Below are 23,954 nucleotides of genomic sequence, written 5' to 3'. Positions count from 1 at the left end.
TTTCATTCCTTACCCCAAAGCGTAGCCCTTAGAAGTTCAATTATACTATGTCCATTGTTGGTAAAATGTCTACATGTATGTGTCTGTGTATATGTATGCATGTGTATCTGTGTCTGTGTGCCTATGTGTGTGTGTGTGTCTGTATGTGTCTGAGTACTTGTGTGTGTGTCTATGTGTGTTTGTGTGTGTCAGTGTCTGTGTATCTGAGTGTATGTCTGTGTATGTCTGTTTGTCTCTGTGTTTGTGTATCTTGTGTATTTGTGTGTGTATATCTGTGAGTGTCTGTGCATCTGTGTGTGTCTGTGTGTCTCTCTATCTCTGAGTCTGTCTGTCTGCCTCTTTGAATATGAATGAGTGTGTGTGTGTGTCTGTGTGTCTCTCTATCTCTGTGTCTGTCTATCTCTGTGTGTATGTGTGTGTGCGCATGTGTATGTGTGTCTTTCTATTTCTGTGTCTGTCTGTCTCTGTGTGTATGAATGAATATGTGTATGTGTGTCTCTATCTCTGTGTTTGTCTGTCTCTGTGTGTATGAATGAGAGAGAGAGAGAAAGAGAGAGAGAGAGTGTGTGTGTGTGTGTGTGTGTGTATTCACCCACTGAGTGCATATGTGGAGGCCAGAACTTAATGTTAGTTGTCTTTCTTTTGCTCTCCTTCTTATTTCTTGAGACAGGGTCCCACTGAGCTGGAGTGCACTGTCTGCTTAAACCGGCTGGCCATGGTCTCCAGGAATTGGTTGTCTCACTCCCCACCCCCATCCCAGGCAGCAGCTCTGGGTTTGTAGACCTGCACTGCCTCACCTGGCTTTTGTGTGAGGTCTAAGGAGCCTAACTCAGGTTGTCATGCAGGCACCAAGAACTTACTGGCTGAGCACGTCCCCAGCCACGGTTCCTGGGCAGTCTCATTTCATTCAGACCTTGGTCTGCTGGCTGCTGTGGGCCTTGCCTTTGGCCAGCTTTGTCTTTTCTGCAGGACTGGTGAATGCTTAGAGACTCTTTTCTTCCTGTGGCACCAATGGGATGAAGCCGTGCTTTAAGCCTTAGGGTTGTTTCAGGCAGATGCTCCGGCAGTGCTCCAAGCTGCTGCCATGCTCTAAGCCATCAAACACCATCTCGTTTTCATCGTTCTTCCTTGTCCACTGATGCGTGCTTCATATGAAGAGTCGGCTTCCCCATAGCAAGACCTCTCTGATGGAATGTTGGCTTTTTCTTGTTTTACTTTGTTGTTGTTGTTGTTGTTGTTATTGTTTTGCTTTGGGGCTTTGATTTGGGCTTTTTTAATTGAGGGGGTATTTTGTCTTATTTATCGATGGATGACCTCATGTACCCCAGACTGGCCATGAAATTCATTATGTAGCTGAGGCTGGCCTTGAATTCTTGACCCTCCAGTCTCTACCTCCTCAGTGCTGGAATTATAGCCATACATTATCCTACCAGGCTTAAGACACTATGTAGCCCAGGCTAGCCCAGTACTGTCAATCTTCCCCCCTCGATCTCCTGAGAGCTGGGATTAAAGGTACCAGGCCTGCCCAACGTACTTTTTACTTCAATTCCCTGCTTCACTATAAGCTGAGATAGGGTCAGTTTATCTTCCTCGGCCCCCTTCCCTGTGGCACCTAACAAGTTATCCCTGACAGGCCACTGCTTCTTCCTCTCTGCTCCTGACTCAGGGCTTCCTTGGCTCTTCTTGGTGCCACCAGTGTCCCCTCCTCTCATTCTGCACTAACTGCCGTCTGCTCATTTGTTCACAATTGTGTCTCCTTGGTCTAACCGTACCGCTGTCTAACCTTGTGCAGTCTTTTAATGAAGAAGTGAAAGCAGACTTGGAAGTCTTGTGGGAGGAGAACAGACCCACAAAATTGTCCAATAGGAGGAGTTGAGATGCAAGAGCATCCAAGGCAGTCAATAGAACATGCGCACCCAGCAAGCACAGGGCCTCTCCCAGGCTGCACAGCCTGAGAACCAGATTTAATGAATCAAAACTTAACAGAATAAGTCCCAGGAAAACCAAAATATAGGGGCAAGTCAACCGAGTTCCGGAAAACGTAGTCAAGACTCTCCTTTCTAGGCCAACCTGGGCTACATGGTGAGTTCCAGGCGAGTCCTCACCCCTCATCAAGGAAACTTCTCTTTGCAACAGATGAGACCATTCCAGAAAAAAACACAGCCAAACAAACACAAAGTTGTGGGACCCAGTCCAGTGATTGCATCTACGACACAACTCTAGTACCTAAGGCTGGGCAGGTTATATTTAGAATCAGTCACATGTATGCGTATATGCATGTAACAACAACCAATGAGAAAAGAAGAAGCCAGGAATTTGAAAGAAAGCCAGGAGGCTTAGGTGGGAGGGTCTGGGGGGAGAAAAGGGAAGGAAAGGATATACTTGTATTATAATCTCAAAAATAAAAGAAAACAGTGATTTTCAAGAGTTAGCGCTCTCTTTGTGACATTGGCTATTTTTCTTCTTGCTGTCTTCAGATCTCCACGTCCTGGTTGTCCGACATGATTATACTGTACTTTCACGGATATCTCTACCGTTACTTCCTCTTCCGTCCCCAGTGGTTTAGTTTTTTGTCCCTGTCCAGCTCATAATGAATGTCTCATCTGCACAACTCAATACCTTACTTATTAAAGCCATGTGACTATGCAAACTACTTCACATCCGATTAAACATTTCCCTCTAAAGACGGACTTAGCTTATTCTACAGTATTTGATGAGTGGTTTATTCAATTTTAAAGTGTCCAGTATTTGTGTATCAGTTCCTGTCTTGATTGACATATTATTGTAAGTCTGGTTCTTAAGCTGCAGTCACGTAGGGTTTGTTCGTGGTGGTGAAGGGTTGCTTCTTTGTGCCAGTGGAACAAAGGGACCTAGCACACACCCAATGTGTTAAGTCATATGTATCCAAGGTCACCGTGCAGTAGTCTAGTGTATCGGTTTCAATATATTTCCTAACAAGATCTGAATCACCTTACTTCTATATTGCGAAAGCCAACCAAAGAAAATTATCTAGAAAGTCCTTTTTATAGATAGAAATTTATATAATTCTATATAATTCTAGACAGAATTATATAAATTTGCACAGCTTCAAGTGGACACTTATATAATAAAAATGTTTCAAGAATAATTTTTTTAAAAAAAATACAGCAACCAAAAAAGATTGACAGGTAGAATAGATTAGCCAGGTTCCCTGAATCCTGACTTTGCGAAAGCGAGGCTAACGATGGTGGGCGTGTCGCGTCCGCTCGGCCCCGCCCTCCATGGGCGTGGCGTGAGCGGGCTAGGTGCGCGGGGTGGCGCGCCCTGGCCGTTTCCTAGGATACGAAACACACACGGCGCTGGAGCTTCACAAGGGAGCGATCGAGGTAAGCTGCCGGCGCCGGCGGGTAATCCCGAGTAGGCTGCGGGACCCAGCCCGACCTGAGCTTCGAAGCCGGCGGGCATGTGGCCTCGGTACCCAGACCAGCCAGGGCTACTCTCCTCCAGGAGGCGGGACCTGGACGCCGGTATGGGCGGGCGGGCGGGAGGAGGGTCCCAGGGCGGAGCGGCGGGCGAGGGGATGAGTGGACGTGGGCAAGGGCCTGGCTCCCCGGGCTAACTAAGCTCCCCAGGTTCCCGCGGGCTCCCTAGAGCTCCGAGGAATCCCAGAGGCCCCCAGGCCTTCTCCAGAGTTTCTCGGGTTCCCTAGGGCTCCCTGGGACTTGGCTCTGTCCTCCCCTAGCCTAAGCCTGGTGCCCCGGATCCCCTACACATCCACAGGGTGCTCACCGGTGCATTGAAACTACTTTTAGCAGCGAATCGCGAGACTGGATGGGGGGTGGGGGGTGGGGTGGGGCGAACTGGGTTCAGATCTTATAAAGTGGAAATGGAGGGAAGAGAAAGAGAAGGTCCAACTCCAGCCCTTCTTGGTGTGCATTCCAGATTGCGTGCAGATGAAAGCTGAGGCAGGGCACAGAGGGGCGACCTAGGTGTTCTCTTCCATCCCGGAAGACCTACCTCCAGGGTCAGAATCCCTTTGCTCCTAACTCCCATGACATCTGTTCCTGCTGACTTAGCCCCGAAGGATCAGAGCGCACCAGACAAAGCTGGCTCTTTATTGCCGGATTGGGCCTTTAATGTAGGCACAGCTATGGAGCTCAGGAAAGGGGGATTCGTGTCACTGTGCAATGTCATCTGTTGTCACTGCGTCATTTGTTGAAATGGTAAAGGATTCTTATAGAGGTCACTTGTTTAACCAGTGGAGTAGAAGTTGTAGCAGGCGCCGAAGTTACTGCCAACCTATGGGCAATGATGGGGGAGGGAGGTTCATGCCCTATCCACAGAGCTGACCATAAGCAGGCTGTTGTTCGTAGATCTCTCCGTGCTGGTCCTTCCATTAATTAATTTTTAAACAATCTTTGAATGTTCGCACATTTGTGGATTTACAGTCGGAGGCAGAATTTTTTTCTGCCCGGTGTGGTGGCTCCACCTGTCCTAACACTTAGCAGGTGAAGGCAGAAAGACCCAGAATGCAAAGCTATCATGAGTGGCTAACCTAACTCAAGGTCCAGTCTGGAGAGGGGCAGGGGAAGGAGGGAGTGGCTGGTCGTTCTTTTCCCATTTCAGTAATCTCTCTTTTGATTTCTGTAAGCTTGCCTGCCACTTGAGCAAAGCGGAATCGTTGTTTTGTTTTGCTTTTGTTCTGTTTTGGTTTTAGCGGATGCACAGTTTTTCAGTGCTGCAGCTTCGTTCACAGAGTTAGTGACAGCCTTGAAATGCTCTGATGGTGTGTTCTTCTAAGACCTAGCCAGACTTTATCTGTTGGGTGACTGACAGGCACGTTTTCCCCTCCATCTGCCCTCCGCCATAATCCTTTTTAATCTTATTTAAATCCCTTATTAGCTAGTTGAGATTTTACAGTAACTGTGCATTTAAGCACTGATGGTGCAGTTTGATCAAAGTAACTACGAGAGAATGAATCTTTATCAAGGCTCTATGACTGAGACCCTGAATGGTCGTCCTTTTTAAGGTCAGCATGGAATATTTATTTGTCTAACCTGCGTGAAAGTCAGTGAGTGAGCCGTCGTAAATCCCGATTCCTTACCAGTTGGGTACAGCACTGTTGCTGTGTGTGTGATGGAGACCCATGGGCGGTGGTTGTGCTTTTCCTTGGGTTAGATGCACTGTTTATTGAGTTGTAATCAGTTCGGGGGCTTGCTGTGCAATGCTGGTAAAGTAGCTACTGAGTGCAATCAGTGAATACTGATTTCTACCTTCAGGAATGTGGAGATGTCGCCCTACCTCACACTCGCATGAGGACCTGAGTTTAATCTAAAGAATTCATGTGAAAACAAACAAACAAACAAACAAATAAACAGAAAACAAACAAAACCATCAGACATGGTGGTGCACACTTTTGCAGTTTCAAAGGCAAAGACAGATGAAATCTTAGTGGTCATCCCGCCTAGCCCAATTGGCAAGCCCTCAACTAGTGAGAGACCCTGTCTCAAAACAACTAAGTGGGCATAACCTGAGGGACACCAGAGGTTGATCTCTAGTCTACACGCACACATGCGCACTGCCTTCACAGCTATGCCGCCTCTCATTGAGTCATTGTCCCTATATCTTCAGAGGATGGAAGGAACAGGAAATACCTTCCAACCGGAAAAAAAATGTTTACCTTATAGTTAGTATGACTCAGAGGAAGCCTTTCTAAAGTATTTGACAGTAAGCATAGGATGCAAGCATGTTTTACTTAAAGAGGAGGTAAGGTTTCAAACTGGCCAATTCTCACGGATCTGTCCTTTTCATTATCCATTGACATCTGCGCCATCTTCACTTCATCCCAAACACGCCATTGAGACATGGCTATGATCCCTGCTGACCATCCCTGAGATGTAAGTCCAGCCTCTTCCACCAGCGTCCTCGAAATAGAATTTTCGCTTCCATTTCTTATTCGGAGGTTGGTTAGTTTGGCCTAAGAAATTAAGTTCGCAGAAGAGCTTCATCAAAAATGATTCCAGCTTCCAGGGCAAAACAGAGAGCCATGGTTGGGTGGGTGGTCTGCTGACTGTGAGCGCCAGGCACAAGTAGGCAGAGTGGTCCTCCCCTTGGAGGTGGTGATGCCAGTGGTTGATGGTGTGAGTCATGGTCGGAAGATGACAGACAGCTCACCTTCCAGGTTCTCAAGTGGGCGCTAAGTGGGTTTTGCTGCTTAGCAAAGGCACAGTCTTACCTTCTGCTTCTCCCTCCTAGATACTGCTGCCCTAAGCCCATCCCCTGCCCCCTACATCTTTGCTCACTGGTCCCTTCTAAAGCAGTGTGTCCCTCCTCAGCACCAACTCCATGACTCTTCCCCCTCATGCTCCCAACGCTTTATGCTCCGTTCTCCATTATCAGGAAAATAATTGAGTAAAAGGGCGTGTCTATCACACCATTCTCTCCATGTGCACAGTGAGTGTGCAGAGGCCAGAGGAGGCCAGGTGTCCCGATTTCTCACTCTCCCCATAAGACAGGTCTCTCACCTGAATCTGGACTAGGCTGGAAGCCGTCGTGCACCAGGAATTCTCCTGCTTCCCAAACCAGGGGTCACAGGCACGTGTGACCACACCCAGGATTTCCTGTGCATGCTGGGTATCCCCACTAAGGTTCTCATGCTTTGAAAACAGTGCCCACCGCTCATGGAGCCAATTCTCCAGTGCCCACACCAGTGTAGACCAGAATTATGCCTCCAAAACTTTAATTTTTAAAGATTTGCTTATTTTTATCTTATGCCTATGAGTGATTTGCTTGCACATATGGCTCTGTGTTGTATGCAGCCTGTAACCGGAGCTGTGAACTGACATGTCGGGGCTGGGAATCAAACGTGGGTCCTCTGCATGAACAGAAAGTGCTCTTAACCACTGAGCAATCTCTCCAGCTCCAGAATTTCATTATTTTTATAACAATGCTTCATGAAGACTTTTGCTGCCTTAACCTTCAAGGTTCTAGTGTCTAGAACTTTCTTTCTCCTCATTGCTTCAGGGAACTTTTTATTTAATCTCTTTCCAGAAACCAGGATGATCTAGGTGCAACTCCAAGTTTCAAGGTAGAGAGTGGCTGGCACTATAGGTCTCTATCACTGACATCCCAGGCCTCTGTCCACTGACAGCTTCAGTCCCCTGTGCACATCCAGCCTCAGGCTACTGTCCACTGACATGTCAGGCCCCTGTCCACTGACATGTCAGGCCTCTGTCCACTGACAGCTGCAGGCCTCTGTTAACTGACAGCCACAGGCTCCTGTCTACTGACAGTCTCAGGCCCCTGTCCACTGATAGCTACAGGCCTCTGTCCACTGATAGCCATAGGCCTCTGTCCACTGACAGCCTCAGGCCCCTGTTCACTGACAGTCTCAGGTCCCTGTCCACTGCCAGCCTCAGGCCCCTGTCACTAACAGCTACAGGCTCCTGTTCACTGACTGCCACAGTCCACAGTACACTGACAGCCCAGGCCTCTGTCCACTGAGAGCCTTCACTGGCAGCCTCAGGCCTCTGTCCACTAACAGCCATAGGCCTCTGTCCACTGAAAGCCACAGGTTCCTGTCCACTGACAGCCCAGCCCTCTGTCCACTGAGAGCCACATTTTCCTGTCCACTGACAGCCCAGCCCTCTGTCCACTGACAGCCACAGATTCCTGTCTACTGACAGCTCAGCCCTCTGTCCACTGACAGCCACAGGCCTCTGTCCACTGACAGCCACAGGTTCCTGTCTACTGACAGCCCAGCCCTCTATCCACTGACAGCCACAGGTTCCCGTCTACTGGCAGCCCAGCCCTCTGTCCACTAAAGCCCAGGCCTCTGTCCACTAAAGCCCAGGCCTCTGTTCACTGACAGTTCTTATACTGATATTCCAGGAATCTTATTGTTGAGCTATGGTACAGAGGCGGTGTAGCTTTGGAACAAAGCGGTTGTTCCTTTTTGAAATGCAGCAACCGTAAAGCCAAAGAATGGAGGTTATAAGTTAGATATCATACTCAGAAAGCAAAGACTTTCAAGCCTAATTTGATTATCAGATCGACTTTGTCCTTTATTCTCCGGTTGATCATAAGCAGTTTATTCAACTCCACATGGGTTTGTTTTACATTCTTATTAACAGGGGGAAGGCTATGATGCAGCCTTCTGTCTAAATAAATGTTCTGTGTTGTTACTTAAACAGAAAGGATTGATAAACCTTTAAGAACTGATTTCTTCAAAAGACAGTCAGGTGCCCCTCAGGGGGGTGGGTAGCTGGGAAGACAGGGCAGCAATCTGAAGTGCTGTGATCAACTGCAAAAGTAACTGGAATAGAATCAAATGTATGTTAGCTTGTGAGCTGCTAAATCATAGCACATGGCACCAAACAGGACAAGCACCGCAAAACTCTTTTCAGAGTCATAAAACCAAGACCTACTGGAGCCTGAGAGATCGCCAGAACCTTTCCAGTGCACCCTGTGGTTAGCATAGAAAGAAAATGATCGCCAGTCTCTGTGACATTTTATACACATAGATCATTATGTGTGTGTGAGTGTGAGTGTGTGTGTGTGTGTGTGTGTGTGAGTTTCTGGCAGCCCACAGAGCTTGGAAAAAATGAAAATTTTAAAGTAAAATTGTGTAGATTCATTTGTAACAGTAGGAGCCAAATGACAGGAGGCACTTCCCCTCTCCGTCTGTTTTGCTCTTTATACTTTCCATATATTTGTCTACAGATACATGGAGATGCTACTTGAAGCATCGGTGACATAGATGTGACTGCCATATTGCTTTTTTGAAATGTGGAAATGTTTGAATCCCATACTCTCTTAAGAGTTTCACATACATGTTGATGAATTTTTATTAGATCTATGTATGTCAATACTGTTCTCATCTGACTGCTTAATAAATGTAAATTGAGCAACAAATCCAGAAATAGGAAGTCCATCATGTTGCAAAACCTAACTTTTTTTGTGTTAGGCTGTAATCCCAAAAGTAGAAAATTGCATAAGTTACTTCATGTGACAGCCACATGACACACTGAAACCTCGAGCTCACTAAAGCACGGCATAAAGTTACCTGCAAACTATGTGGCAAAGATATACACAAAACATTCGTGCAGTTCAGGCTTAGAATTGGGCCCCATCGTTAAGCTACTTCAATACCTGAATAAGTACACGTTCCAAAGTTCTGAAACATTTAAAACCTAAATCACTTCTGTCCCCACACACTCCTAGGAGAACACCTGGTCCTGGTCTGGAGCTATGTTCTGCCTCTTGGATTATTTTAATACATGTCTGTATTTTTGAAATTAGAAAAAAGATATAAAGCAATTATTTAATATTAAATAATATTTAAAAGTAAATTCCAGTTATTTAATGAAAAATTCACTTGAAAGCTCTATAGCCACTTGACCATTAAATGCAGTAAGGAACCATACTGCATTCAGGACTCTGTACTGAAGGGGGTTGTGGGGGGGGGGGTGTCAAGAGGAGTGATACTACAGGTCCTGATTGGATGAACAGAGAGCTATAGTGATGCTGGGTTATTTGTGGGTCACTGTTACTCTAGTGACAAATGATGCAACCTCAAGGCCTGCTTCACTCTCCCATCCCTGACTGGCTGCACTGGCCCCATTCTGCTTATCTTCTTTACCCCAGGACCCACGCTGAACAGCAGCTTGCTGGGACAGCCGCATCCCTGACCCCACTGCTTCTCTTCATAGTTTATTGGTCAGGACAAATCACATGACCAAGTGGGGCCTGGACTGATCCGCATGGGGCGTGACCAGTCAGGGGTGGGCTGTCAGATCCTGTACAGGAAGGGCATAACTGGACCCTCCTGCTCTATGTTAATTCTATTTCTTGGCTAAACTATTGACTATACTAGTTTCAGTGAAGACTAGCAATCATTTCGAGGAAAGCCCTTGTCTTCGATGAAGGACGTAATGACTTTCAGGGACCTCACGGGTTTGTTTCTGTCTTGAACACCTGGAAGATGGAAAACCTCAAATCATTGAGTTCCTTTCCTTTCCAGAAAGTTCCCTGGGATTTCTGTTGTGCAAAGACGTGAGCAGGGGTTTCCGAGCACCCCACTGAATTGGTGAGAAGATGCAGGACACTGCCACAGGATGACGCATGTCATTTATTTACCGGATCCACGTCATCTTAATGCCAGCCATGCGTTGTTAGGACAAAGCACAGTTGTGATCTCAAAGAAATTGTGAGAAAAGCAGTCATTTGGCCAAGCTTTTTGTTTTTCTTGTTTTGCTCTACTCACAGTTGCAAGAGAAAATGTGTCTGTCAGCCACCATGACCTTGCTTTTCTTTCTTTCCTTTTTTTTGTTTTTCTTTTTGCTATAATAATTACAAAGCTGACCTGTTAGTGGGAGAAGTTCAAAGTTCATATTCCGGGCTGAGGGTGTAGATCAGATGTAGAGTGTTTGCCTAGCACACGCAAGGCCCTGAGTTCAATGCGCTGTACCACAAATAAATAGTTTTATTATGTGTGTGTGTGTGTATGTGTGAGAGAGGTGCGGGGAGGAGACACCTTGTGGGAATCATTTCTCTCCCTCCACTAACATAGGTCCGTGGTCCAGTGATTGAACTCGGGTCATCGGGCTTGGCGCAAGCACCTGAACCCTACTAAGTCATCTTTCAGGTCAATAATAAATCATTTAAAGGTGTTCATTCATAGTTTCATAGCATTTAGAGCTGGACTGCCCATCTTTTAGTTGTTATCATCCATCAAAAGGTTTTCAAACTCATGTAGGAATTTGGAAGCTAGATGGAGATTTGAGCCTTGGTCCCATTTTTGATTGGTTGGCTGGTTTGTTTGTTTGTTTGTTTGTTTGTTTGTTTGGAGACCGAGTCTCCTGTGTTCCTGTTTTCGGATGTACTGTATAGAGAGAGGAGAGTAATCTTGCACTGCTGATCTTCTTGTTTCCACTTCCCGAGTGCTGAGGTTCCAGGTACCCGCACCAGCTGGTACTGGGGATCCAGCCCAGAGCTCTGAGCGTGCTCGGCAGGCTCTGCCACCAGACCTGCGTCTCTAGCCCCAATCCCCAATCCTCTAACTCAGACTCAATAATTCAGTGAGATGCAGCACTTCACAGCTTGGCAGATGGGTCCCTTAAATCCCATCCCATGCAATCACACATATTCCCAAATAACCACATGTGTGTGCTCATATCTACGCATACGTATGCTATTGGTGGTTGGGGTCTAGGTTGGGTGTCTCATGGTTCTTGGCTTCTTGCCCAAAGTATTGACAGTGAGAGCTCACACAGACTTGCCAACAGCAAAGTCACTTCACTAAGAGCAAATCACGATTACGGATCAGAGGGGGGTCCAGCGTCGTGGTTGACCGTGAGCTTCGTGAGTGGGGGTGCTCAAGGACTCAAATTGTTCAGGGCTCAAGAGGAGGAGGAGGAGGAGAAGCTGGTGACTACGGGGCAACATTGGCATGGTTCTCAGTTTTGATGGGTAGATTGGATCATGTATTCGTTCTGTCTGTTGTGCCTGCCCCTCCTCATTATGTTTCTTATTATAATCGCACGTATGCCCAAATATGCATGAGCTTTAGATGGTAAGTAGAGGAGTCACCTAAATGTTCCCTTGCGGACACAGTTTTGCATCACTGCACATGCACACCACTTCGGGCCACATCAGCCCCCCTATTCTTTGTGCCCAGTATATGTTGGGAATAGAGTTAAGTAGAATAGAAACTGATTTGAATTTTTTAGCTACACTGTTATCCAGAGATGGAAGTACATGTGATCTGGTGCCAGGGGGTTCAGGGGGGCTCTGATTTTACTAGATGTGTTACTTAGAAAGGCACCTGGGCGCTTAGTATGCGCAGGTGAGGGAACGGGGCCACGGAGTGCATTATTCCAGGAGAGGGTGGGTGTGCAGAACCCAAAGCCAAATCGAGTCCCAAGCTAACGTCTTCTGTGCTTGCCTACCTCACATGCCTGTGTGTTAAAAGGGTTTGTGTTTCCTATTTCTTTGTATTGGTAATTACACTTAAATGTTTCTTGGTTTAATGTAAAAGATACTGACATGTTATTTAAGTGAGTAAGAAGTTCCTATATGTTACTATTCTCTCTATGGCTTGTTTTATATTTACCTTGCCAAATTTGGACAGCTGCAACCCACTGGGGATTTTTTAAATAAATAATACAATTTAAATTTAACATACTAAATGAAGTAATTCAAAAATTGCTTCAAAGAATGGATGTGGTTCAGCTATCTGCTTTTTCCCTGGTTCCTTTGAAACAGCATGGATTATAGTGAGTAAAAAGAGCATCCCACAAAACAGTAATCCCACCTTGAACAGTCATGGACAGGTCATCCAGTGCAGGGACCGGGAAGCATCCAACTGTCTGTGAGTCTCTTGTATGTGCACTGCCTTCCACAGTGCACAAAAGACCTCTAACAATGACCTCTATATCAGCTCTAATTTTTATGCGTCTACGATGTCAGTCAATGTGTTGCAGGGACTCTGTACTGAAAACATTTTGCTTCGGTTTTTCCCAGGGTGTCCATAAGAATGGAAGAAGTGTCTCTTTGCCAGCTTCCTTGTTGCTGTGTCTCAGGAGCCTGCCTGATCTTGAGGAGGAGCCGTGTTTAATGATGACAAGCCTGTCTCCAGTGTAGCAACAACAACAAAAAAAGGAGGACCACACATTAAAGAAGTATTTAGAGTTCTACTGGACAAGGAAGAGACCTCCGTCAACAAACTCTCCTGGAATACCTCTTCCCAAGATGAACCGATACACAACCATGAAGCAGCTGGGAGACGGCACGTATGGGAGTGTACTGATGGGCAAGAGCAATGAGTCTGGGGAGCTGGTGGCAATCAAGAGGTGTGTGCGTCCCACAGTGGGGTTTGGGCAAAACTCGGGTGTTTGCTTGAGAACCTGCAGCATCAGGAAGTGAGGTTCAGTCCAGACCACGAGGTAGTTCGACTGATGAGAAACACTGTTCTAGAAAAAAATAGATTTACCAAAAAAGGAATACACCTACATGAAGGAAAGTCTATATTGCATTAATAACCAAGTAAGTCTGAGTGCTCGATACATTTGAGAGAAAACTGGAGCTGGTGAATATTTCTTAAGTTTAAACGTGGGGACAGAATAGAACTTACTGATTCTTTAAGAATAAGGTTGGACTTGTCAAATTGAATTCTGAAAGAAATATGCTATTTTCCTGAGTATAAATGGAAGTAAATAGAATCAGCCATTAATTATTACTTGTTTGATTTATTATATTTTTGCTAAATAACAAAATACCCTGAAGTCTGATTGTTTAAAATGAGGCTAGGATTTCTTTCTTTTTTTTTTAAGATTTATTTATTATTATATGTAAGTACACTGTAGCTGTCTTCAGACACACCAGAAGAGGGAGTCAGATCTTGTTACAGGTGGTTGTGAGCCACCATGTGGTTGCTGGGATTTGAACTCTGGACCTTCAGAAGAGCAGTCAGGTGCTCTTACCCACTGAGCCATCTCACCAGCTCCAGAGGCTAGGATTTCTTAATCTACACTATTTCTTTGGATCAGGAACTAAGAAGCGGCTACTCAGTGGTTCTGGCTTGAAGTCTCACGAGTTAGCCCAGAAATAGACCAGGGCTGAAGCTGTCAGAAGCCTGGCTGGGCTGAAGGATCCTCTCTCAGTGTGATTCCCTATTTCAGTCTGATATGGCTACCTGGTAGACTATGTGGTTTAAACAGCCATTTATTTCTGAAGACAGTAAATCGAAGTTGAGAGCATCAGCAGGGCTGGCCCCTGATGCCTCTCTCTGTGGCCCGTAGCTGGTTGTCTGTGTGTCCATATGTTCTTCCCTGTGTGTGTGTCGGATAGATAGATAGATAGATAGATAGATAGATAGATAGATAGATAGATAGATAGATAGATAGATGTGTGTGTGTGTGTGAGAGAGAGAGAGAGAGAGAGAGAGAGAGAGAGAGAGAGAGAGAGAGATGGTCTCCTTTCCTGATAAGGACATATAGAAATAGGTCCTCTCTTAAAAATCCCATTGCATTTCCCATTGCATGTTAATTACCTCTCAGAGACTATCTCAGCTGAGCACAATGGTACTCAGCACACAAGATGCTAAGGCAGGGGAATCATGAGTTCAAAGCTAGGCGGAGCTACTTAGGGAAACACTGTCTCAAAACAGTAACAATAGCAAAGAACTCACACAAACAAATAAAACTAAAATCGTATTTCTAAACTTGGTCACAATTTGAGGGATTAGGACTTTAGCATAGGAATTTAGGAGTGAGGAAGCACAATTCATCCCATAACAGGCCGTATAGTTTCCATTCCACAAAGTTCCACAGACAGGGCAGCTTAAATAACACCCAGTTTTATTCATTCGTCCGTCCATCCATCCATCCATCCATCCATCCATCCATCCATCCATTCATGCCTTGTTGGCCTTGAACTCACTGGTAGAACTTAAACTAATATCTCTGCCTCCGCTCCCACTCCCTTATATTACAGGAGTGTGCCACCATACCCAGATCTAAATAGCCAATTTATTTTCATAAACTTTTAGATCCTAGAAGTCCTCATACACTAAGGCACTGGCAAAGATGCATCCTTCTACAGGCCATGAGGAAGGCATCTGCTCTGACCTCTCTCCCTGGCTTGCCAACCACTCTCTTCTCTCTCTTTGAGTCTCTGTCCAGTTGTTGTAAGGATGCCTGTCATATCAGGACCAGCCTAGTGACCTCATGTTAACTTGACTTCCTCAAATATTGCTGCAAAGATATATAAACTTCTGGGGACCAGGACTTTAATGCATGGATTGTGACTCTAACACAGCCTGACTTGTAAGTGTGAGTGTCAGGTTGGTGCTGATTGTGGACGACACTCTCACTTCCTCCCCACCTGGGCCTCTTCAGAAGGTATCCCAAGCATGCTGGTGACATTGCAGCTGGTTTTTCCCAAGGTTAGAGCTGGACACAGAGTCCACTAAAGAGTGAAAATCTAAAAGATAAATGCTTTAATGGGTACTCTTAAATGTCCCTATCTGAGACATTACATACATGATGGCATTATTTTATAATAAATCTCCAACTGCCCATTGCTACCAAATAAGTATATAATATGCGCTAATAAGAATGAAAGGGTATTAAATTGACCTAGGGGAATTTGTGCCTAGTCATCAGTTTTTAAAAAACATGCTTAGCAAACAGGAATGAAAAGAGACCCCCATAATGTGATGGAGCCTATATAACTTATCAGGATGGCGGGGAAGGCCAGAAGCGGGACCCTGAAAGCCGCTCTTCATGCCAGATAGCTGCTGCTATTCTTCCTCATCTGAATCACTTCAGAGATCCTAACTGCTCAAAGAGACAGAGCAGAAGAAAGGAGGTGTGGGCAATCACAGAAACAAACCTCTGTACCTGCACATACATGTGGATTATAATTCTTCAGCTACACAAAGGAACATATTAGCATGCACAAGCAGACTCATTCATAAATATATCTCTAAAGGCCTGGAAGGAGAGACACAATACTCTTCATGGCCTTGGCTTTTGGAGATTTGGGTAGAAGATTAACATAGGGGACCGGGTGTTGTAGCATCATGGAAGATTACCATCTTTTGATTTTAAGACGACAAAATATTATTTCTTCTAGGGAGAAAAAGCAGTGGTTGTTTTTAGCTTTTAGCTTCCTACAATGATGATTGGTCTCTGGTGAGAGCTCGAAGTAAAGGCTCAGGAGCACTGAGGACTCGCCTTCTAGAAGAAGTCAGATACACTGCGGGAAGAGAAGAAACCATAATATAGAATACTTTTTGGCAAATAACACACTAAAAGCTTAACCAAAGTAACATATAGGGATTTATTTTTCTCACATAGTAAAAAAGTCTTTGTGCGCCTCTGTTGCGGATGTAGCTCAGTTGGTAGAGAGCTTACCCAGCACACCCAAGGCCCTGTTTCATCTGATATACAAAGTGGGTGTGGTGGTGCACACCTGTAATCCTAGCACTTAGGAGCAGGAGGCAGAAGGATAAGAAATCCAAGGTCGTCATAAGCTACATAGTACACAGGCCACTGTGCACACACACACACACACACACACACACACACACACACACACACACACACATACGCGCGCCTCACAGAGGAAAACTTCCTGCAGCACAGTTAATTGTTGCACACTTACTATATATGTGCTCATGACAAAATGATGACAAGATAGACACATTGCTAACAAATCTACAAGTCACAACATAAATGGGGGGGGAGGGGAGGGGAAGATTAGACTTGGGAACAGTGGCTAATGCCAGCAAACTATCATAGAAGGCTTCCCATAGACCAGTGGTTCTCAACCTTCCTAACACTGAGACTCTAATACAGCTCCTCACGTTGTGGTGACCCCAGTTTTTGTTGCTACTTCATAACTGCCATTTTGCTACTGTGATGACTTGTAATATAAGCGTCTGATAGAAATGATATGCAGATGGTCTTAGGGGACCCCTGTGGAAGGGCCGTTCAACCTCTAAAGGGGTCATAACCCACAGGTTGAGAACCACTTCCATCGAGCGTGGACTGCATGGATTAGTGTTGCTGTTATTATTTTAAGGAGGAAGGAAGACTACTTAAACAAGTAAGCACATTTCTAGGGAATCTAGAGCTGAGTAGCTGAGAGTAGTGAGAGGAAATGTGGCAGAGGAGTGGGCAGAGCCTAAAGTCATGAACCCCAGGGAAGGAGCTGCAGATCTTTAGAACTGAAAGTCCACAAAGCACTTGAAACAGAAAACTTAACTCATCCAAAAAGCCCTATCCCCTTCCTCCTCCCCCTGCTCACCAACCCACCTACTCACACTTCCTGGCCCTGGCATTCCCCTACACTGGGGCATAGAACCTTCACAGGATCAAGGGCCTCTCCTCCCTGATGACCGACTGCGCCATCCTCTGCTACATCCTCTGGAGCCATGAGTCCCACCATGTGTTTTCTTTGGTTGGTGGCTTAGTCCCTGGGAACTCTGGGGGTACTGGTTAGTTCATATTGTTGTTCCTCCTATGGGGCTGCAAACCCCTTCAGCTCCTTGAGTACTTTCTCTAGCTCCTTCATTGGGGGCCCTGTGCTCAGCCCAGTGGATGGCTGTGAGCATCCACTTCTGTATTTGTCAAGCACTGGCAGAGCCTCTCAGGAGACAGCTATATCAGGATCCTGTCAGTAAGCACTTGTTGGCTGACACTATCCACAATAGTGTCTGGGTTTGGTGACTGCATATGGGATGGATCCCCAGGTGGGGCAGTATCTGGATGGTCATTCCTTCAATCTCTGTTCCACACTTTGTCTCTGTAACTCCTTCCATTGGTATTTTGTTCCACCTTCTAAGGATCGAAGTATCCACACTATGGTCTTCCTTCTTCTTGAGTTTCATGTGGTTTGTGAATTGTATCTTGGGTATTCTGAGCTTCTGAGCTAATATCCACTTATCAGTGAGTGCATATCGTGGTTTTGGAGGGGAAACCAGGAAAGTGGATAACATTTGAAATGTAAATAAAGAAAATATCTAATAAAAAAAGAAAAATATTGAGAGATATTAAAGAGAAAAAGAAAAAGGGAAAGCTTCACAGTCCCTTTTGCTAGAGTGGGCACAAGGATGTGAAGACAACACAGATGGGCCAGGGAGAATAGCAGAGTTATCCATGGGCGGGAGCGTGTCCCCTTAGGGAGATATTGCTGCAAAGAAGTCACCATATTAATAAGCATGGGAGAAGAGTTAAGATTGTACAAGTCAGAGCTAAGTCACAGTGTCTATTGAATTATGAAAGTTAACTTGGGTATGTTTTTACCTGAGTTCTGAAGACCATATACTTTTTAAAAAAAATATTGCATGTGTTATTATTGCATGCCACAGTGTGCCTGTGGAAGTCAACAGACAGTGTGTGATGGAGTCAGGTATTTCCTCCTTCCACATTAGTCTAGGGGCCTCTGACTCCAGCCGTCAGATGTGGTAGCAATTTCCCCACTGAGCCATCTCACCAATCTCAAGATACTTTTAGACTTCTGCAATCAAATTGGAAAGAATCAGTGTCTCCTAGGTGCACTATGGGACAGCACAGTCATTTTATTAAACTGGTTTTCTTATATGGCTTTATTAGAATCGGTTTTTACTTTAAAGCCACGATATTCGATTTCTCTTGAAAAGTAGCAACTTTCTAGAAACCCATCTCCTTGCGAAGTACCTTTGGGTAAGTTCTGGAGCTCATTAAGCCACTTCATTTGCTTCCTTACGGAGCCTGAATGAGTCTAAACGAAATTCTGATCCCATAAGGATACTTTTCAAATACTAGCATTGACACGCTTCATGTCTTCTTATGACTCAAAGATAATTCATAAAAATAAAGATAGCCTCTAAGTTTTCTTTCTTTTTTTTTTTTTTTGCCTTGTTCTGTCTCCTTTCTTTTTTTTTTTTTTCCATTTTTTATTAGGTATTTAACTCATTTACATTTCCAATGCTATACCAAAAGTCCCCCATATCCACCCACCCCCACTCCCCTGCCCAACCACTCCCCCTTTTTGGCCCTGGTGTTCCCCTGTACTGGGGCATATAAAGTTTGCAAGTCCAATGGGCCTCTCTTTCCAGTGATGGCCGACTAGGCCATCTTTTGATATATATGCAGCTAGAGTCAAGAGCTCCGGGGTACTGGTGAGTTCATAATGTTGTTCCACCTATGGGGTTGTAGTTCCCTTTAGCTCCTTGGGTACTTTCTCTAGCTCCTCCATTGGGAGCCCTGTGATCCATCCATTAGCTGACTGTGAGCATCCACTTCTGTGTTTGCTAGGCCCCGGCATAGTCTCACAAGAGACAGCTACATCTGGGTCCTTTCAATAAAATCTTGCTAGTGTATGCAATGGTGTCAGCGTTTGGATGCTGATTATGGGGTGGATCCCTGGATATGGCAGTCTCTACATGGTCCATCCTTTCATCTCAGCTCCAAACTTTGTCTCTGTAACTCCTTCCATGGGTGTTTTGTTCCCAAATCTAAGGAGGGGCATAGTGTCCACACTTCAGTCTTCATTCTTCTTGAGTTTCATGTGTTTAGCAAATTATATCTTATATCTTGGGTATCCTAGGTTTGGGGCTAATATCCACTTATCAGTGAGTACATATTGTGTGAGTTTCTTTGTGAATGTGTTACCTCACTCAGGATGATGCCCTCCAGGTCCATCCATTTGGCTAGGAATTTCATAAATTCATTCTTTTTAATAGCTGAGTAGTACTCCATTGTGTAGATGTACCACATTTTCTGTATCCATTCCTCTGTTGAGGGGCATCTAGGTTCTTTCCAGCTTCTGGCTATTATAAATAAGGCTGCTATGAACATAGTGGAGCATGTGTCCTTCTTACCAGTTGGGGCATCTTCTGGATATATGCCCAGGAGAGGTATTGTTGGATCCTCCGGTAGTACTATGTCCAGTTTTCTGAGGAACCGCCAGACTGATTTCCAGAGTGCTTGTACAAGCCTGCACTCCCACCAACAATGGAGGAGTGTTCCTCTTTCTCCACATCCACGCCAGCATCTGCTGTCACCTGAATTTTTGATCTTAGCCATTCTGACTGGTGCGAGGTGGAATCTCAGGGTTGTTTTGATTTGCATTTCCCTGATGATTAAGGATGTTGAACATTTTTTCAAGTGCTTCTCTGCCATTCGGTATTCCTCAGGTGAGAATTCTTTGTTCAGTTCTGAGCCCCATTTTTTAATGGGGTTATTTGATTTTCTGAAGTCCACCTTCTTGAGTTCTTTATATATGTTGGATATTAGTCCCCTATCTGATTTAGGATAGGTAAAGATCCTTTCCCAATCTGTTGGTGGTCTTTTTGTCTTATTGACGGTGTCTTTTGCCTTGCAGAAACTTTGGAGTTTCATTAGGTCCCATTTGTCAATTCTCGATCTTACAGCACAAGCCATTGCTGTTCTGTTCAGGAATTTTTCCCCTGTGCCCATATCTTCAAGGCTTTTCCCCACTTTCTCCTCTATAAGTTTCAGTGTCTCTGGTTTTATGTGAAGTTCCTTGATCCACTTAGATTTGACCTTAGTACAAGGAGATAAGTATGGATCGATTCGCATTCTTCTACACGATAACAACCAGTTGTGCCAGCACCAATTGTTGAAAATGCTGTCTTTCTTCCACTGGATGGTTTTAGCTCCCTTGTCGAAGATCAAGTGACCATAGGTGTGTGGGTTCATTTCTGGGTCTTCAATTCTATTCCATTGGTCTACTTGTCTGTCTCTATACCAGTACCATGCAGTTTTTATCACAATTGCTCTGTAGTAAAGCTTTAGGTCTGGCATGGTGATTCCGCCAGAAGTTCTTTTATCCTTGAGAAGACTTTTTGCTATCCTAGGTTTTTTGTTATTCCAGACAAATTTGCAAATTGCTCCTTCCAATTCGTTGAAGAATTGAGTTGGAATTTTGATGGGGATTGCATTGAATCTGTAGATTGCTTTTGGCAAGATAGCCATTTTTACAATGTTGATCCTGCCAATCCATGAGCATGGGAGATCTTTCCATCTTCTGAGATCTTCCTTAATTTCTTTCTTCAGAGATTTGAAGTTTTTATCATACAGATCTTTCACTTCCTTAGTTAGAGTCACGCCAAGATATTTTATATTATTTGTGACTATTGAGAAGGGTGTTGTTTCCCTAATTTCTTTCTCAGCCTGTTTATTCTTTGTATAGAGAAAGGCCATTGACTTGTTTGAGTTTATTTTATATCCAGCTACTTCACCGAAGCTGTTTATCAGGTTTAGGAGTTCTCTGGTAGAATTTTTAGGGTCACTTATATATACTATCATATCATCTGCAAAAAGTGATATTTTGACTTCCTCTTTTCCAATTTGTATCCCCTTGATCTCCTTTTGTTGTCGAATTGCTCTGGCTAATACTTCAAGTACTATGTTGAAAAGGTAGGGAGAAAGTGGGCAGCCTTGTCTAGTCCCTGATTTTAGTGGGATTGCTTCCAGCTTCTCTCCATTTACTTTGATGTTGGCTACTGGTTTGCTGTAGATTGCTTTTATCATGTTTAGGTATGGGCCTTGAATTCCTGATCTTTCCAAAACTTTTATCATGAATGGGTGTTGGATCTTGTCAAATGCTTTTTCTGCATCTAACGAGATGATCATGTGGTTTTTGTCTTTGAGTTTGTTTATATAATGGATTACATTGATGGATTTTCGTATATTAAACCATCCCTGCATCCCTGGAATAAAACCTACTTGGTCAGGATGGATGATTGCTTTAATGTGTTCTTGGATTCGGTTAGCGAGAATTTTATTGAGGATTTTTGCATCGATATTCATAAGAGAAATTGGTCTGAAGTTCTCTATCTTTGTTGGATCTTTCTGTGGTTTAGGTATAGAGTAATAGTGGCTTCATAAAATGAGTTGGGTAGAGTACCTTCTACTTCTATTTTGTGAAATAGTTTGTGCAGAATTGGAATTAGATCTTCTTTGAAGGTCTGATAGAACTCTGCACTAAACCCATCTGGTCCTGGGCTTTTTTTGGTTGGGAGACTATTAATAACTGCTTCTATTTCTTTAGGTGATATGGGACTGTTTAGATGGTCAACTTGATCCTGATTCAACTTTGGTACCTGGTATCTGTCCAGAAATTTGTCCATTTCGTCCAGGTTTTCCAGTTTTGTTGAGTATAGCCTTTTGTAGAAGGATCTGATGGTGTTTTGGATTTCTTCAGGATCTGTTGTTATGTCTCCCTTTTCATTTCTGATTTTGTTAATTAGGATTTTGTCCCTGTGCCCTTTAGTAAGTGTAGCTAAGGGTATATCTATCTTGTTGATTTTCTCAAAGAACCAACTCCTCGTTTGGTTAATTCTTTGAATAGTTCTTGTTTCCACTTGGTTGATTTCACCCCTGAGTTTGATTATTTCCTGCCGTCTACTCCTCTTGGGTGAATTTGCTTCCTTTTTTTCTAGGGCTTTTAGATGTATTGTCAAGCTGCTAGTATGTGCTGTCTCCCGTTTCTTCTTGGAGGCACTCAGCGCTATGAGTTTCCCTCTTAGAAATGCTTTCATTGTGTCCCATAGGTTTGGGTACGTTGTGGCTTCATTTTCATTAAACTCTAAAAAGTCTTTAATTTCTTTCTTTATTCCTTCCTTGACCAAGGTATCATTGAGAAGAGTGTTATTCAGTTTCCACGTGAATGTTGGCTTTCCATTATTTATGTTGTTATTGAAGATCAGTCTTAGGCCATGGTGGTCTGATAGGATACATGGGACAATTTCAATATTTTTGTATCTATTGAGGCCTGTTTTGTGACCAATTATATGGTCAATTTTGGAGAAGGTCCCGTGAGGTGCTGAGAAGAAGGTATATCCTTTTGTTTTAGGATAAAATGTTCTGTAGATATCTGTCAGGTCCATTTGTTTCATACCTTCTGTTAGTTTCACTGTGTCCCTGTTTAGTTTCTGTTTCCACGATCTGTCCTTTGAAGAAAGTGGTGTGTTGAAGTCTCCCACTATTATTGTGTGAGGTGCAATGTATGCTTTGAGCTTTACTAAAGTGTCTCTAATGAATGTGGCTGCCCTTGCATTTGGTGCATAGATATTCAGAATTGAGAGTTCCTCTTGGAGGATTTTACCTTTGATGAGTATGAAGTGTCCCTCCTTGTCTTTTTTGATAACTTTGGGTTGGAAGTCGATTTTATCCGATATTAAAATGGCTACTCCAGCTTGTTTCTTCAGTCCATTTGCTTGGAAAATTGTTTTCCAGCCTTTCACTCTGAGGTAGTGTCTGTCTTTTTCCCTGAGATGGGTTTCCTATAAGCAGCAGAATGTTGGGTCCTGTTTGTGTAGCCAGTCTGTTAGTCTATGTCTTTTTATTGGGGAATTGAGTCCATTGATATTAAGAGATAATAAGGAAAAGTAATTGCTGCTCCCTTTTATTTTTGTTGTTAGAGTTGGCATTCTGTTCTTGTGGCTGTCTTCTTTTTGGTTTGTTGAATGATTACTTTCTTGGTTGTTCTAGGGCGTGATTTCCATCCTTGTATTGCTTCTTTTCTGTTATTATCCTTTGAAGGGCTGGATTCGTGGAAAGATATTGTGTGAATTTGGTGTTGTCGTGGAATACTTTGGTTTCTCCATCTATGGTAATTGAGAGTTTGGCCGGGTATAGTAGCCTGGGCTGGCATTTGTGTTCTCTTAGTGTCTGTATAACATCTGTCCAGGCTCTTCTGGCTTTCATAGTCTCTGGTGAAAAGTCTGGTGTAATTCTGATAGGCCTTCCTTTATATGTTACTTGACCTTTCTCCCTTACTGCTTTTAATATTCTATCTTTATTTAGTGCATTTGTTGTTCTGATTATTATGTGTCGGGAGGAATTTCTTTTCTGGTCCAGTCTATTTGGAGTTCTGTAGGCTTCTTGTATGATCATGGGCATCTCTTTTTTTATGTTTTGGAAGTTTTCTTCTATTATTTTGTTGAAGATATTAGCTGGCCCTTTAAGTTGAAAATCTTCATTCTCATCAATTCCTATTATCCGTAGGTTTGGTCTTCTCATTGTGTCCTGGATTACCTGGATGTTTTGAGTTAGGATCCTTTTGCATTTTGTATTTTCTTTGACTGTTGTGTCGATGTTCTCTATGGAATCTTCTGCACCTGAGATTCTCTCTTCCATTTCTTGTATTCTGTTGCTGATGCTCGCATCTATGGTTCCAGATCTCTTTCCTAGGGTTTCTATCTCCAGCGTTGCCTCGCTTTGGGTTTTCTTTATTGTGTCTACTTCCCCTTTTAGTTCTAGTATGGTTTTGTTCATTTCCATCACCTGTTTGGATGTGTTTTCCTGTTTTTCTTTAATGATTTCTACCTGTTTGGCTGTGTTTTCCTGCTTTTCTTTAAGGGCCTGTAACTCTTTAGCAGTGCTCTCCTGTAATTCTTTAAGTGACTTATGAAAGTCCTTCTTGATATCCTCTATCATCATCATGAGAAATGTTTTTAA

General features: G+C 44.0%; 1 protein-coding gene across 9 annotated transcripts in view; it reads left to right on the top strand.

Annotated features, from left to right (window-relative positions):
- Positions 1-3,260: 3,260 nt before the first annotated feature.
- Mak (male germ cell-associated kinase) overlaps positions 3,261-23,954 on the top strand; it is a 54,700-nt gene continuing 34,006 nt past the window's right edge. For 7 of the 9 annotated variants that reach the window (XM_006516873.3, XM_006516872.3, XM_006516871.3 and 4 more), the window contains exons 1-2: positions 3,261-3,365; positions 12,502-12,830. In XM_006516873.3, the coding sequence (XP_006516936.1) occupies positions 12,730-12,830 (101 nt within the window). In that variant the 5' untranslated portion in view covers positions 3,261-3,365; positions 12,502-12,729. The other 2 variants (XM_006516869.1, NM_008547.2) reach the window with 2 other exon arrangements.

The sequence above is a fragment of the Mus musculus genome, chromosome 13, assembly GCF_000001635.26.
Source record: "Mus musculus strain C57BL/6J chromosome 13, GRCm38.p6 C57BL/6J".
In the NCBI taxonomy this organism is placed as follows: Eukaryota; Metazoa; Chordata; class Mammalia; order Rodentia; family Muridae; genus Mus; species Mus musculus.
The sequence above is the reverse complement of the archived record's forward strand: the minus strand, read 5'-3'. Positions and strand labels throughout refer to the sequence as shown.